This window comes from Gopherus evgoodei, chromosome 4, assembly GCF_007399415.2.
Source record: "Gopherus evgoodei ecotype Sinaloan lineage chromosome 4, rGopEvg1_v1.p, whole genome shotgun sequence".
Taxonomy (NCBI): Eukaryota; Metazoa; Chordata; order Testudines; family Testudinidae; genus Gopherus; species Gopherus evgoodei.
The window spans coordinates 74,911,056-74,928,651 of NC_044325.1; the positions used below are offsets into that span (position 1 = coordinate 74,911,056).

Consider the following 17,596-nt stretch of genomic DNA (forward strand, 5'->3'; position numbering starts at 1 on the left):
AATACAAACTAGAGTGAAAAGCAGCTGAGATTTTAAACATTTGAGGTAGGAAGGGCACCTTTATATGTGCGGGGGGGAGAGCATGCCATTCACATAGTTTTTTGTCATATTTATGCAGTTGCTTGGGAGGTTGTAACCATGTGAACTGCTATTTGCAGGGTTGCTCTTCACCCATCGTGGTGAAATTTGCAGATACGCAGAAGGACAAAGAGCAGAAACGTATTGCTCAGCAACTCCAGCAGCAGATGCAACAGATAAGCGCTGCCTCTGTATGGGGAAACCTGGCTGGTCTGAACACACTTGGACCCCAATACTTAGCAGTGAGTTTCCTGTGTGGGTTCTACCAATCTGCCTATCTAAGATGCTTATATAGGCCTCCTCACCGTACTATTTGAGCATGTAACAATCTTCAATGTATTTATATTCACTACATTCCTGTGAGGGAAGTAATGTTATTCCCCATTTTACAGATGGGGAGCTGAGGCATAGAGATACTGTAACTTACCAAAGTCACCTGCTGGGAAGATTTTCTCCTTAGGTTAGCTTCTCTTGAGTACTTTACATATATGTAATTTCAAGCCCCTTTTCAGTTCTGTCTGCCATCAAAGTTGTTGTATTCGTCTCCCATTCTTTTTTCTCCAGCATTTATTACATTACTCTTTTTATTTCCAGTGACACTCACCAATGTCTTAGGTGCTGTACAAACAGAAAAGAATATCTGATCCCTACCCCAAGGAGCTCACAATTTAAAGCCCCAACAAACTGGCAGGCAGAGACTAGATATAGTGAATAGTGGTACAGCATATATAGCATTTTATAACAAAAAATGACAAACTAAATTATTCTTCAAGCTTATTGTCACCAATTTTCTCAGTTGTTTGGCTTTGCTGGGTTCAAAGGGGAGAAATGTCTCTCACATCACTGCTCTGGCTCTTGTGTGGGACTTCAAGGGGTGAGGGATTCTCCTCATGCTGTTACAGTGTAGGGGGTAGAGAAGGGTGAAATTTTCACCTCGTTCTGGCTGTGATGTAATGCAAGAGGTGGGGGAAATTTCCCTTTATGCTATTGCTTTGGATTTGTTGAAGTGGGATTTCTTTGTGACAGCAGTCTAGCTATGAAGAAAAGGACAGGAATTCCCCCTAAATGGCATTCTGGCTGTGGCTCAGTCAGTACATGATGGGCATTCCCCTCATGATGGTGCTTTTGTTGTAGCTGAAGAATGTGGAGGGCATTCCCCACACCCTGGCAGTCTGGCTTCAGTGTTATGTCTTTGTGTGGTCGGCAATCACATTTAGCGGTGGTGCTTAAAGAGGACTCTCTCTCTCTCTCTCTCTCTCTCTCTCTCTCTCTCACACACACACACACACACACACACACACACACACACACACACACACACACACACACACACACACACACACACACACACACCACACACACACACACACACACACACACACACACACACACACACCCTACCTATGCCAGTCTTTTGGACTGGGTGCATGGATGATGTGGATTCCTTTTGTGCCAGTACTCTGCCCATAGTATATGGAGAAAGCTTTCTTTATGATGATCTTTGGCTATGGCGTGGTGCGTGAGCATTAGGGATTCCCATTATGACGGTGCTCTGACTGTAGTGAATGTGAGGAATTCTTCTTATGCTGGTGCTTTGGCTGTAGCATGATGCATGGGCAATGAGAATTCTCCTTATGGCGGCGCTCTGGCTGTGGTGTGGTGCAGTTTCTCCCAGAAGCAGAGCCAGCCCTCACTCTCACTCTTATTTTGTTTTTTGGTGTAATGTCTAGCTTTATTTGCAGCTCCTTCAGCAGACAGCAGCTGCCTCATCTGGGAACCTGAACACATTGAGCAGTCTCCATCCAATGGGAGGTGAGTGTTTCACCTGAAGACAGGTTCCATGCCAAAAATAGAGGAGAGGCAGTGGTGATCTAGTAGTGAAGGAAACCAGAGGGCTACTGATATATCTGCCTCCTTTATGAAGAGTAGTCCTGAGTTACTCACCACTGTACAGGAGAGAGAGGGATTATGAGGTACCCAGCCCTGCAGTTACAAATCTGCATGCGAGGATGTTCTCCTTTGAGTTTAGTTAGCAGTGGTTCCCTGGAAGTTGCCGTATGCTCTCAGGATCCACCCTACCTCTGGTGGGCATGTTTTTGAGTAAATGTTTGTCGTCTTTCATGAGCAGAGAGGCATGGAACTCTAGATTTTCTTGAAAGTAGGGATGTGTCTGAAGCATCACATGTTGAAATAAACACTACTGCATATATTTAATTGATAGAACATTCTCTGAGGCTTTTAATTTAAATTCTTTTCTTGTAAGAAAGAATTTAAATGGATAAAATGTAGAAAATGCTATTGTAAGAAAGGTGACTTGTAAAAGTGGCCTTTCATTCAGGATATCTGCTGCTCATGCATTTGAGTCACCTGTCTGATATCTCTCTGTAGAGCTAATACAGGTACAGAGGAGGGAAGTGTCTTTTGTGTTTTAATAAAATGAGCCAAATTCCTCACCGGGGGCTGTAAGCCAGGATTCACACCAATTGCAGCTACTTCAGCAGAGTCATAAAGAATAGTTCTGTGGGGAGCTGAATCAAAGGCCATTTAGGGATTTGTAGATATTGAAAAGGATCTTGAATTGTGACTGAAAGCGGTTTGGCAGCCAGTGCCTTCATGGAAAAAGAAAAATAATGAAAACCATCTTAGTACCATCAATCACCCTGCCAGATCCTGCAGTCTGGAGGCTACATATCATAATAAACCATGTTGAAAGCTGTTAATAGATCTATCATTAAATTCAACAGTTAGGAAAGCGAAAGTTATGGTCCCAGCATTGCATAGACATATTAAGCCTTTAAAATTATCTCCATATACTGTACAGTCATGCTAAACACTATGTGCATTATGTGAATAGAGGCAAAGTTAATGTGAATTAATTTTGAATGTCCTGATTTATGCGTGTGCATCACTTAGCTGTAATACATTAATGAGAAGGAGCTTATGGAAAATAGTATATTGTAGCCCCTTCTGCATCTTGTAGAAAGTTGGACTTAAAGCCAGTATGTCAGTTCTCACCCTAGGCTCTGACTCTAAGGTACATAAAGTCAAGTCTATCCATTCTAGGTTTTTTCACAGCTCTTAGTTAAAGACATGAACCTGTCAGGTACCAATCAGCACCATCTTGTGGAAGCAAAAAATTACTAGGGCTGTCAAGCAATTTAAAAAAATGTATCTTGATTAATTGCGCAACTAAAAAATTAATCGCGTTTAATTGTGCTGTTAAACAATAATGAATACCACTTATTTACATATTTTTGGATGTTTTCTACATTTTCAAATATATTGATAAATTACAACCACAGAATCCAAGTATACAGTGCTCACTTTATATTATTTTTTATTACGTGTTTTTCACTGTGAAAAAATAAAGAAATAGTATTTTTCAGTTCACCTAATACAAATACTGTAATGCAATTTCTTTATCATGAAAGTTGAACTTACAAATGTAGAATTAAGTACAAAAAAACTTGAATCCAAAAATAAAGCAATGTAAAATTTTAGAGCCTGCAAGTCCACTCAGTTCTACTACTTGTTCAGCCAATCACTCAGACAAACAAGTTTGTTTACATTTTCAGGAGATAATGCTGCAAGCTGTTGCATTCTGCACTAACTGTAGCATATGTAGTTTTTAATCCATTACATGAGAACATAAGAATGGCCATACTGGGTCAGACCAAAAGTCCATCCAGCCTAGTATTCTGTCTGCCGACAGTGTCCAATGCCAGGTGCCCCAGAGGGAGTGAACCTAACACGTAATGAATAAGTGATCTCTCTCCTGCCGTCTATCTCCACCTTCTGACAGACAGAGGCCAAGGACACCATTCCTTACCCATCCTGGCTAATAGCTATTAATGGACTTATCCTCCATGAATTTATCTAGTTCTCTTTTAAACCCTGTTATAGTCCTAGCCTTCACAACCTCCTCAGGCAAAGGAGTTCCACAGGTTGTGCGCTGTGTGAAGAAGAACTTCCTTTTACTTGTTTTAAACCTGCTGCCCATTAATTTCCTTTGGTGGCTCCTAATTCTTATATTATGGGAACAAGTACATAACCTTTTCCTTATTCACTTTCTCCACACCACTCATGATTTTATATACCTCTATCATATCCCCCCTTAGTCTCTTCTTTTCCAGATGAAAAGTCCTAGCCTCTTTAATCTTTCCCTCATATGGGACCCTCTCCAAACCCCTAATCATTTTAGTTGCCCTTTTCTGACCTTTTCTTATGCAGTATATCTTTTTTGAGGTGAGAAGACAACATCTGTACATAGTATCGAGATGTGGGCATACCATGGATTTATATAAGGGCAATAAGATATTCTCAGTCTTATTCTTTGTCCCTTTTAAATGATTCCTTACCTTCGTTTGCTTTTTTGACCACCTCTGCACACTAAACTGTCCACGATGACTCCAAGATCTTTTTCCTGATTCGTTGTAGCTAATTAGCCCTCATCATATTGTATGTATAGTTGGGGTTATTTTTTCCAATGTGCATTACTTACATTTATCCACATTAAATTTCATTTGCCATTTTGTTGCCCAATCACTTAGTTTTGTGAGATCTTTTTGAAGTTCTTCACCGTCTGCTTTGGTCTTAACTATCTAGAGCAGTTTAGTATCATCTGCAAACTTTGCCACCTCACTGTTTACCCCTTTCTCCAGATCATTTATGAATCAGTTGAATAGAATAGGTCCTAGGACTGACCCTTTTGGGAACACCACTAGTTACCCCTCTTCATTCTGAAAATTTACTATTTATTCCTACCCTTTGTTTCCTGTCCTTTAACCAGTTCTCAATCCATGAAAGGATGTTCCCTCTAATCCCATGACAACTTAATTTACATAAGAGCCTTTGGGAGGGACTTGTCAAAGGCTTTCTGGAAATCTAAGTACACTGTATCCACTGGATCCCCCTTGTCCACATGTTTGTTGACCACTTCAGAGAACTCTAATAGATAGTAAGACATGATTTCTCTTTAGAAAACCGTGTTACTTTTGCCTCAGCAATTTACGTTCTTCTATGTGTCTGACAATTTTATTCTTTACTATTGTTTCAGCTAATTTGCCTGGTACTGACGTTAGACTTACCAGTCTGTAATGCCGGGATCACCTCTAACCTTTTTGAATATTGGCATTACATTAGCTATCTTCCAGTCATTGGGTGCGGAAAGCCGATTTAAAGGACAGGTTACAAACCATAGTTAATAGTTCCACAATTTCACATTTGAGTTCTTTCAGAACTCTTGGGTGAATGCCATTGGTAATTACAATTGTAAATGGGACAAACTGCTTAGCACTGTCCCCAAGAAAGACACGTGATCAGGAGGATAATTGATGTGTATGTCACATTTGTTCTATGTGCACTTTTTAAAAGATGTTTCTATATTGTATTTAAAAAAACAAATTGAACTGAGTTCTTTGGGGCAAGGAGTATGTGTTACCATGTACTTGCACAGCACCAGCACAATGAGGCACCAAACCTGACTCGGGCATCTGAGTGCAAGTGTAAGACAAACAAGAACATAACTTAGTTTTATATTCATGTGGGTTTTTGGGAATGAGTTACTTGGGGCTGACACGAGGGACAGGAAGGGATTGGAGGAGTAGATAAAAGATGGGCAGAAGAAATGTGGGTGAGAAGCAAATATATAGGGAAAGTTGTATTGGGCACCTGAGGATTAGTGAAGTAGAAAAGGGGTGGGATGAAAGGAGACTGACAAGCAACAACAATACAGCAGTTATGCCAGTGTGCGTGAATGAATTTATGGAGACACAGCAGACTCTCCTGGCTGCTGCTGTTACTATGTGGAGTGTGTGTAGGGAGGTCACTGGTCCCAGGCAAGTTCCTTTGGGCCTGGGGGTTAGGTACAGATGGGCCAGAAGGCCCTAACTTACCTGTTGCACCCTTGGCTGCAGCTGATGCGCTGGCTCTTCTGGGGAAAGAGCCCTGATTGTCTGGGAATTTCTATAGTGAATTGTGAACCATGGAGTTGGGACCCACTGGGATTCATGAACAGGTCCAGAGGTATCATGATCTGTTTCCTTTATGGCTAGATGGGAACTTTTTACCTGTTGTAACAAGATGGCATAGCTCCTCCCAGCTGCCATGTTCTCCATGCAGAGTAGGGGAGGCTGCTGGTCCAATTTGTTTGAATGGACAATGATATCAGAGCAGAAATCCTGTGATTCTTTAATGTGTTGCAGGGTTGAAGCGATGCAGTTACAGAACCTGGCTGCATTAGCAGCTGCAGCCAGTGCAGCTCAGAACACACCAAGTGGCACCGATGCACCTCACTTCTTCCAGCCGTCCCTAAGTGTGCTCACCAGTTAAGGTAAGAAGGCCATTTGTTGCATAGTGAATTATTGCATGGCTTAGATCAGCTCGGGAGTCCTTTATGCCACCCTCTCTCTCTCAGTCCATAGTTAATGCTCTGTGTATTCTATAGGCAGTTGTAACCAGTAGAATGGTCTTTTTGCTCACCCTGTCCAATGAGGTTCTCTAGTATTTGTTAAGCTAGGTATGCTTTTGCCAGCAAATGCCTTTGTGTGAAGAGTTTATTTTCTCCAGGGGCTTACTTAATCTTGAGTAAAAGGAAGTGTCGGTATGCCATAAAACAAGAAAGTCAGCATCTCTCTTAGTCATTGCTAGTACATGCAGATCACATAGTCCGTCACTACTCAAGCAGCATTTTAGGCAGATGCTGTAGAGTTTTTGCCCTCTCCCAAGTTTTCTTGCAATAGACATGCCCTTGACATGGAGTAGTGCACATGTATGCAAGAAAATCCACCCACCAGCTTTCTCTTCATTAAACCCTGAGGAGCAATCCACAGGTTCCTCTAAAACAAACATAGCTCTAATTTCCAGTATGTTTTGTGAGTGGCTAGGGACGAGGAGACATATCTCCATACAGCTGCTCGTGCAGGGATGCAAATACAGACAAAGTTTGTTCTCCTTACCTTTTTTTTTATTCTTTCCGATATCTTTATTTTGGGTGTTACTACCAGGGAGATTAGAAATCTAGATCTCCTTAAGCACTGTCTTGCTGACTTTTGTTAAGTGTGATTATCTAGACATCCAAATTAACAAAGATAACAAATGGCAAAGCAAAAACATCCACCCAAACTAGATTATATGAGCCAAGCTCTATTTTAGTACCAGTGTAAGCCAAAATTTGTCTGGGGCCAGCTGCTTCTGCCTACTCTAAACCACTGACACAGAAAAAGAAGAGGTCCCTTTATTTAAGAGCCCATTTCTTGCTTTGGATTGTCATGATTTCAACCACCGTAGACCATCATTAATATTCGTAGGGTTAGGGAGAGGACTGTACTTTACTGGTCTCTAGCAGAGGGTTTTTCTTTTCAGGGAAAGGCCTAATTGCTCATCCAGCTCTAATATACAGTCTGTAGAGATGATAACCTTACCCCTGTCTGCCAGACCAGTCTACTGTTGTACTGATTCAGATACATACTGCTCACCAGGCCCAGATGGCTAGTGTTGGCCGAAAGAAACTTATGGGAACTTTGGTTGGGAACCTCATGTTGCAGGGTCAGAAGTTAAATTGTGGACCTTTGGTTTTGATTTAAATCAGAAGGCTTCCCCTATCTATGGAAGTCCCTAAGGAAGATCAAGCTCAGAGGGCCTTCAAGAGAACACCTGTTGTCAGAGAAGTTGTCCCTCATAATTTTTTTTTTTTTTTACTGAGAGGTGTGGTTCACCAAAGTTGACAGTTACTCTTCTAGTACTTTGACTGCCTGTCAGATTACCCTATAGTAAAATGTTTACCATAAAATCCCTATCAAAGAGTTCAGGCTAATTAGAGAAGAGAAGAGAGAGAGAGGAATTCCCAGAGGGCCCTTTGCTTCAGTCCCTCCCTAGATAAAACATGTATGTGAGCATAGTCTAAGAACATAGATATTTCCTTGCACTGAAGGGTATAGTTGTACTCTCTCAAGATCAGCCCATTTGAGATACCAAAATGAGATTACACACACAACAGGATTGTGCAGATGTTCAAAATATGATCACACAGGCTCTGTTGGGCTAGTCAGGTTGGTTCTACTCGATAAGATTAAAGTAAGGTGTGTGTATATACACACACAGCCTAAGCCCTGACTCCCAGAGTTGTGAAGATGTCAGAATGTAAGCTTTCATAAAAACATGTTTCCAATCTTCACCTGTAGAGGAAGAAAAAACTTAAAATGTGACCCTAGTGTAACTGGTACAGTGGTTTTGTGTGTCTCTGCAGAGAGCCTCCATTCAGCTGAACGGAAGCAGTAGCCATCCTTGGCCCCATATCTACCACCAGAATAGAATCTGGTCTTTGCTGCTTAATGGGACTAGGCTGTAGGGTTTCAGTGCCACACAGGCTCTCTAGAATTGGCTTTCCCTCAGTGGACCTTAGATGTTCTGCAGGAATACCATCCACTTGATGAGGCTCAGATGCATCCCAGGGCTCTGCTCCTGTCCTTTGGCCTTTTCCATGGGTCATATTGGAAGGAAAAAATAGTCGTTTTTCTCTCAAGTGCCATCCACTCCTGGTGCCAAAATGAGATGATGCCACTCAGAGGAGATTGTGCAGATCTCTGATTCTCCTTATCCTTTCTTCTGTGCTTTAATAGCATACAGTATAACTAGGGTGACCAGACAGCAAATGTGAAAAATCGGGACGGGGGTGGAGTGTAATATACAAAAAAGAACCAAAATCGAGACTGTCCCTATAAAATCGGGACATCTGGTCACCCTAAGTATAACCTCAGAGTTACGAACTGGCCAGTCAAACACACACCTCATTTGGAACCGGAAGTACACAATCAGGCAGCAACGGAGATGGAAAAAAAGAGGGCAAATAGAATAGAGTACTGTTGTTAAACGTAAACTGCTAAAAGAAAAAGGGAAGGCAGCATTTTCCTTCTACATAGTAAAGTTTCAACGCTGTATAAAGTCAATGTTCAGTTGTAAACTCTGAAATATGTTTTATTCAGAGTTACGAACATTTCAGTTACAAACAACCTCCATTCCCAAGGTGTTCATAACTCCTGAGGTTCTACTGTAATATAGTTAAATGTTGATATTTAAATGATCATTGTTGGACATCTGAGTGGCCATCCCAAGGACATGTATGGGGCAATTCCACATCTCTTAAAGCTATTGTTCAGGCTCTCTGCAGACTCAGGCAGACATTACTGCATCAATTACACTTCATATTTTCAGGATTTCTACATAACTGCAAAGGCTAAAGACTTAAATTACAGTTGTGATTCTGGAGAACAAGATAGCAGCACCAAGAAGAATTGCTGGGGTTGTTGACTGGCAAATCTGGCTCAGTTTTAATCCTGTGCTGTACTGTGCTTATATGCCATTTACTGTCATTCTTTTGAAAAAAGCAGAAGTAAAGCCTTATAAACAACATTCGATGTCATGGTATGTCTCCTCACAATTAATCACAGAACTTGAGTCTTGACACCACTGTCATATCAGTTGATCTCCAGTATTCTCCTCCTTTTTTTTTTTTTTTTCACTTGCATTTGTCCCTGGAAGGGTCTTTGAGAAGATCATCTGTGGTGAGTTCAGTGGGAGGATTACCTACAACCTTGCCACTACAGGCTGTTATCTCTTCAGATCTACACGCTAAATGGAATGAGGCTAGTTAGTGGTACTTGTTAAACTGTAAGCCCTTTGGGCAGGGACTGTCTTATATGTTTACACAGTGCCTAGCACAATGGAACTGGGGCCTCTAGGCACTGCCTGCAATACAAATAGTAAGTGTAATAATAAAACCTAAATAGTGTAGTGATTTTCACACCCCTCAGGCCACGCTAGTCTCTTATTTAGAGCCCTTTCCTGGCTCCCCTTTTTCCATGTTAAATTCAAGCTCATGGTTCTCTACTTTGAAGCTGTGCACAACACCACTCCCTCTACATCTCTGCTCACATTCTCCCTCATTCTAGGTCCACTGTTCCCTGCCTTCACCCTGGCCTTGTTTATGTGGGAAATGTACACTGATTTAATTTAACATTGTTTTTACTATCAGTTAGTTGAACGCGTGCAAAACCCCCTTGTGGGCTCACTTATCTCAGTTTGAGGGGTATTTTTGATTTAGTTTAAACAGATCCTATTGACTAAGCTAAACTGAAATAAATGTCCACACAATCTTTTGCACTCAAATTGGTTTAAAATTACACCTTAAATTAAACTAGTGCTGTTTTTTTTATATAGACAAGGCATCCATTCCCTTCTCTCATGTCTGTTCCCTCTGTATCCTTCTCCACTATTGGCTTCATTCCTTTTTTTGTGCTACTCCTTGTTCTTGAATAATCTCTTTCTTGTGCTCCAAATGACTGTTCAGATCCTGCCTTGTGGCACATTCTTCTACAAAGCTTTTAAGTAGTTAACCATTGTAGAAGTACATCTCATTTTAGTTCACGACACAACAATTAGCACCATTTCTCAACTTGGATCTTCGGCTCACCAACTGGTATGTCGTCTATTTAGTCTATCAACTTGTGGAACGATCATAACGTTCTCTCTGCATTGTATAGCGCTAACCATACTAGCTTTGCTCAAATAATAATGATCTGTTAGGTGGCCCTCTTCCCTCCGAGTCAGTATGGAAATAGTAACCCAGCTTAGCATTCTGGAAGGGATACTGTTGTTGGATTTCTTTAGTTGAGATGTAAAACTGAGGTTCTAACTAGACTCCAAGGTTCTCTGGAAACTTTTATAACGAGTAGTCTTGTTGACCAGGTATCATGGCCAAAATGAAATCCAGATTTTAAAATTCTGATCTCCTTTGTTCCCCTACAGTTTTATTGGCTACAGGATTCCTTATTCTGCCCTAAAACGTTTTGTAGCTTTGCTGTATCCTCTTAAATAGCTAATATACCACCCCAGAAGTGGCTGCGTGTCAGATGACAGGTGAAATTATTAATGTATAAATTGTGTAGAATAGATTTATTTTTCAAAAATTTGAAAAACTTCAACTAGCTTTAATAGTATGTAAACCACACTGAGAACATTTTGGCAGAGGTGCAATAGAAACATAAGAGATTAACTGAGTAGAGAATGCTAAAATGTCACAGCACTTATCGCTCACTGATGCTTGTCAGCCTGTGTACACTGTGTGATCTGTCACATCCAAAAGGTGGCTCTGAGATGCCTCTATAATAACAGGGAATGATTCTTCTTCTCACCAGTGCTGAGACCTATACAGATGACCTATGGTTTGAACCTCTATTCCCCTGCAAATCTCTCTCTTTTCAGAAACTACTGACCTGAAGAGACAGGGTGCTTCCTATCAGCTGTCTTATCCAGTTTGTGTGACTACCTCTATCTGTTGTTGAATTGGGTTCAGTGTGGAGTGTGAGTGTGTTAGATACCACACCTGGTTAATAAATAATCTGTTTGATTCTCTGCTTAAAAGGACAATTAGCAATCACACTCTTGTGATGGAGAAGGATAACTTTTGTGTTGGAGATATTTGTTCTCTGACTTGTTCCTGGCCCTGACCTCAGCCCCAGCTGCTGCAGCAGGAATTCCATAGTGGAAAATGATTTCAGTTGCCAGAATAGATTCTAGGCATCTGTTCTTCATGATCTATCTGTAAGGGAAAACCTTGTGTTCAGTCTGACTGGAGCCTTCTTTAATCTCTTCAGGATCTCTCTCTCTCTCTCCTCTTGCATGTAATACAGTCTCAGATACTTATTTTATTCCACATTGCAGCACTACTGATTTTTTATATTATCGGGCGGAGACCCCAGCTGGTTATCATGCTTTGGTTGCATCCAGGCCTGCTTAGATACTCTGCAGCAAATGTATTATTAACTATGTTGTTCTTATTTTATATTAAGTAGCATCCAAAATGTGCTGGGTACTGTACACAAACACAAGATAGTCCCTGTCCCCAAGAGCTCTTGCTATGAAAAGACAAGAACAGTTAAAGGTGCAGGAAAGGGATTCCTCATACAGCACATCAATCAGTGGGTTGATTGACCATAGCTTGTTAGTTCGTTTTTAATGTAAACTATCCTCAACTGCCCTGCTCTAGTCATTATTGGTTGACTAGTCACTTGTTACTAGTTACTAGCATTGTAGTAAAAATGGGTTAATGAGGGATTTGAATGATAAAGGGCAGAAGTTATTGTTGGTGTTTAATTCTCTCATTTTAATAGCAGGTTCCTCACCTAGCTCGAGTAGCAGCTCCTCTGTTAACCCAATGGCTCCCTTGGAGCGCTGCAGACGTTAGCAGGTGCTACAGCAGGCCTCAATGTCAGCTCTTTAGCAGGTAAGCTCTATTTAGTGAGGGGAGGGAAAAATGACTGATTATAATTCCTGTAGTTGTGCCAGTGCTTCCTGGATAAGCTATTCTGTTTATCCCTGCCTGTTCTCTGTTGCTTGTTTCTGACAGCAGTGAAGTGTATTGAAAGTTGACTACCATTGGCTCAGACACACGCTCAATTATTAAATCTTCATTTCACTTTTCTTGCATAGGGATGGCAGCCTTAAATGGTGGACTTGGCAGCGGTGGCCTCTCAAATGGCACGGGTAGCACAATGGAGGCCCTCACTCAGGCGTACTCTGGGATTCAGCAATATGCTGCTGCCGCATTGCCCACTCTCTACAGCCAGAGTCTGTTAACACAACAGAGTATTGGTGCAGCAGGAAGTCAAAAAGAAGGTAGGTGGGAAGTTATGCTGAGGACTTGAGTGGGGTTTGAGGAAGAGTAAGCCCTGAGCTTATGCACATACCACATGCACAGCATTTGCCTTCCTAGAATCACAGAAGCTGGAGTGAAAATTCTCTTATAGTTCCTCTATTCAGGGGGACCACTGCAGAATTGTGCCATATAGTTGATTTCTCTGGTGCTTTGTTCAGTTTTAAACATTCCTTTGCGGGGAGGTGTTGCCACAGCCTGATATGTGTCACTATCAGGGATATTTCTTTTCTTAATGTAAGTTTATTGCTTGTATTTCTTCCTTTTGTTACTACCCTGAACAGTCCCTGTCGCTGGTATTTTGACACTTCAGATTCTGAATTAATTTAGCATGTGGAGTGAAAGACTGTGGACTATGGGACTGTGATGTGGGCAGCAGGTGGAATGAGGAGGAGGATTGACTCAGAGGCAAGGAACAGGACCTGAGAGTTTTAGGGCATTGCCAATATACAGGATATCAGGAGCATTTTAGTCTTTATATTCAATATGACTGATTTCCTCATGCTGCAGACTTGGCATAAGTACCTGTTTTGTTTTAGTCAGCACCCTTGGCTGATTCATACCCATAGGTCTCCCATGCAGCAGCAAACAAAGTGATCTGTGGTGATGAGCCAATGTTGACTTCAGTGTGATGGCCGGAAGTGTAGTAATCAGAGAAGAGACAGTGGGGAAGGAGCTAAAATCACATTAATATTTGATGCCAGCAGCAGACCATGTTGCCTTATTTTGAAATCAAGATGGTCCGGTTTACTGCTTTCTCAGGGAGAAGAGGGCAGAGTTAATTATATTGAACAGCTCTTGGGTCTCTGCTTTGAGATTAAGGCTCAACCTCCCATGCTTTTGCTGAATTTGTGTTTCTAATCGATGGATGTTTTGAAGGTCCAGAGGGAGCCATCTGTTCATCTACCACCTCCCCCAGGAGTTTGGGACCAGGACCTGCTGCAGATGTTCATGCCATTTGGGAATGTCATCTCCGCCAAGGTTTTCATTGACAAGCAGACCATCTAAGCAAGTGTTTTGGTATGTTGGTTCCAGTCACTGTCAGTAGCAGGGGGTGAAGAATGATAAGATATATCACTGCCATTCTCTGGGAGAAATAAGTTGGGTGGAAGTTTTCATCAAGGGATGGCAGACAGTTGCATACAGTGGTCAGATAGGCAGAGGTATTTTTCTTTATTCTTTGACCTCAGTAGTCAGTCTGTCTAGGAAAGCCCTGACCTTCAGACCCCAGTAGCCTGAGGTGATGCTGGAATAATGTGGGTATGGACAACTCTTTTATAGTTAGGACCCTACCAATTTCACAGCTGTGAAAAAAACGTGTCATGGAATGTGAAATAAGTCCTTCCCCAAGAAATCTAATCTCCCCCTTGCAGCTGGGAGTGCCCCTTTTAAGAGGTTCCCAGCTGCAAGTCCTGGCTGGGGAATGGAGAGGACTTGTCCTTCCCCTCCATGGCCACTCTTGCTCTCAGAGGAAAATCAGACCCCACCTCAGAGTGCCTCCCCCGGTGCAGGAAGCTCTAGCCCCGGAGGTTCCTTCAGCTGGCGGAGACTTGTGGGGTGGGTCCAATATCACCTTGCTCCTGGGAGCACCCCAGCTAGGGGGGCTCCTAGCTGCACCTCCCTGCTGGGTTGAGAAGCAATAGGACTTCTCTTTCCCTTGCATGGCAGCTGGGGGCAGGGGTGAGATCAGACCCACCTCCGAGTGCCTCCCCCTACTCCTGGAGGTATCCCGAACCAGGGAGTTCCCAGCTGTAAGTCCCTGCTGGACTGAAGAGATACAGGACTTGTCCTTCCCTTGCATGGCAGCTCTGAGAGAGGTTGGGGGGGGGGGAATCAAACCCACTTCTGGGTACCTTTATGGTTGGGACCCCCATTGCTACAATACTGTGAAATTTCAGATGTAAACACCTGAAATGTGAAATTGACCAGTTTAAAAACCCTCCGGCAGTGAAATTGATCAAAATGGACTGTGAATTTGGTAGGGCCCTACTTATAGTAGAATCTTCAATCCTGTTATCCACTGGGCCTCCTTTGCATATTGGGATAACTGTAGCTGATCCTGCTGGTGCAAATGACAGATTGTTCCTCACAGTCTCTTCTCTGGTGCTTTGTCCAGTCTCGTTTTAAGCAAGTGATGTGTGTTACTTCATTTCCATTAAGAGATTATTTCACAGCCTAATACAGTTCACTATCTGGAAGGTTTTCCTGATATTCACCTTGAATTTTCCTTTTTAAAAATTTTCATCCCATTACTCCTAGTTATGCCACAATGTACTGCCCTAAATTATTCATCATCATTAGTGTTTACAACTTGAAAAATCTGCAGACTGTTGTTATGGTACCATCCTGACCATTATTGGTTAGCCAAGCAATAGTGGATTCTACCTACATACATTATTAAGGTTGCAATATAGCTTCCATTATAATGTCTTGTCTTATCAAACATATCTTTGTGAAACATTCATCTCATACTGAAATTACCAATACTTGGTCTCTATCTGAAGGGGATATTTTTAAAGTTCAGCCAAACTCCTTAAAGCTTTAATTGAGATGGAACCACTTTTCCTATGTAGAAGGGGGCAGAGAATGTGGTTCTTTGGAAAATCCTGATTTTGAACAGAACTGCAGGACAAGTGGTTGAAGTTCCAAGTGGGGGAAAGCCTTCCCTCAGAATTTGCTGCAGCTTAGATTTGGAAGAAAATATTATTGCTTCTTAGCAGATGATACTAAGCATGCTTAAGTCTACATAGAACATAATAGAGCCTTGCTCATTTTGTGGCATCGCTGCATGTTCTCTGTGCCTGTCCTGAGCAGGGCCCTGGGAAAATCTGCAGAGAGAGATTGTGAACATCTCACTGAAATATGCACAGCAAATTTTTTTCAGATCCTGCCTTAATAATAGAGACTAGAGCAGTGTGGGTATGAAAAAGCTTAATGGATGTTGCAGTCTCAAGGTATTCTACAAACAATCTACATACACTGCTTTTTCATCCAGCTCTCCAGTGTAAACAAGTGTAATGCTCCCCTGTTAACTCAACTTGCAAAATATTTCCCCAAAATATTTCCTCCAATCAAATAAATAGCAGCAGCTAAGGAGGCAATTTCTTTTGTGGCTTTTTTATACCATGCCAATCACTCTGATATCTGGGTATTACCTGGATTAAATTTCAAAGCCTAATTTGGATTGTATGAAGTCTAACACTATTAAGCAAAGCTGTTTAGTATTTGCCGTTTTTCTTAAAAAACAACCCTACAATTACGCAAATTTGAGCTTGCAGTGTTAAAATAACAAAGCCAGGAAATACTAAGGTTAAGATTCCACCAGCAACGATAACTCAAGTAAACTGAACACACATACTGTTTTCCATTCTTCTTTTCGTAGTTAAATGTATAGAGATTAATATAAACTGTATCTTTAAACGTATTCCATAAAACATGCAGGATGTACAGTATGGTCAAATAAATCCTTGTTGGAGCCTTAATTGTTCTGTATCCTAATTCATGGTCATTTTAACTCTGCAATCTTAACATGGTGCTTTTTGTGTATAGTTCTGTTGATTTTTCCTTAGAAGTTCTCTAATCATTTTTCTTGTTTCTGAACTCCTGATAATTTGTCAATATTTTTTCTGGTAAAATGAGGTGCATGGTCATACCAGAACCTTAGGGAATGGTAGTACTCTTTCCCTGCACTTTGATGACTGTAGTATGCAACCCAAAATTTGCACTGGTCATTTTTTCTTTGGAAACTTGTGTCTAATTTCATGTCCCCCAGTGCTGTTGAGTCTCTCATAATAGTACTGCTTCCCTGGTTTTTCCCTCTCTTTTCAATTACTGTGATTTTGGTTATTTTTCCAAGGATGTGTTTATCTGCATTATCCCAAGCTATCACATTTTGTTGTTTTCTGCCCACATATTTATCCTCTCTGTATCCCTTTTGTATTTTCCTTTGTCTTCACTAGTATTTCTATCTCCTTCCAGATCAATAATGTCCTAGTTGCTTTCTGTTCTACATCATGAGCAAAGATGTTTAGCAAGTCCAGAACTAGCAGATTCCTTGTGGTACTCCATGAAATATTTCCCCAACTCAGTACTTTAATATTTTCAGCCAGCTAGTGTTCTGTGCATGTTGTTGTTCATATTCAAGTTATTTTAATTCATTTTGATTAAAATGTCTGCTTGATAAAAATAGATATCTAAAACTGCACTTCCGTCAACTAATTTTGTAATCCTATTAAAAGAACCAAACAAGTTTGTCTGGCAAGATTTGTGTTTTGAAAATCCACAGTGCTGTTTTTGTTGTTTATGGCACCATTATCCTCTAAATGTTTAGCGATGTTTTTTCTTTTAATATTCTATTATTTTAGTAGGGATAGAATTTTAGACTTGATAGGAAGCTAATTAGTAGGATGCCTCTTATTTAATTTTTTTGAAGATTGGAACTATGTTTATTTTCTCTCATCTCTCCCCAGTTACCTGTAATACTTTAAACTAAGTGAGTGGTTTGATAATTTTTTGTTAGTTCCGCTAAATCCTTGGATGCACTTTATCTGACCCCGCTAACAAGTATTTCACATTTTCTTAGTATTCCCTTATTTTTTTAGTCAGTATCTGTTGCTATATATCTTTCTTACTTCCCAATTTTCTTTCTTGTTAATGTTTTTCTAAGGCAAACTTTTTAAAAAGGAGTGAATTATCTTGGCTATTTTAGGGTAATTTTCATCTCCTTCCTCACTTCTTAATACACTTAGTTTCTCCCAAGGACTACTTACTCTGATTATATATCTGTAAGAACATTTTTATTCTCCTTAG

The 17,596-nt window shown here is 41.0% G+C and overlaps 1 protein-coding gene across 1 annotated transcript in view; it reads left to right on the top strand.

Annotated features, from left to right (window-relative positions):
* Positions 1–17,596, top strand: part of CELF1 (CUGBP Elav-like family member 1) — a 95,319-nt gene that overhangs the window by 66,697 nt on the left and 11,026 nt on the right. Inside the window, 10 exon segments of the mRNA XM_030559821.1 lie at positions 159–320; positions 1,809–1,894; positions 6,282–6,409; positions 12,249–12,290; positions 12,293–12,358; positions 12,565–12,750; positions 13,207–13,215; positions 13,675–13,710; positions 13,713–13,787; positions 13,790–13,807. Of these exon segments, the coding sequence (XP_030415681.1) occupies positions 159–320; positions 1,809–1,894; positions 6,282–6,409; positions 12,249–12,290; positions 12,293–12,358; positions 12,565–12,750; positions 13,207–13,215; positions 13,675–13,710; positions 13,713–13,787; positions 13,790–13,807 (808 nt within the window).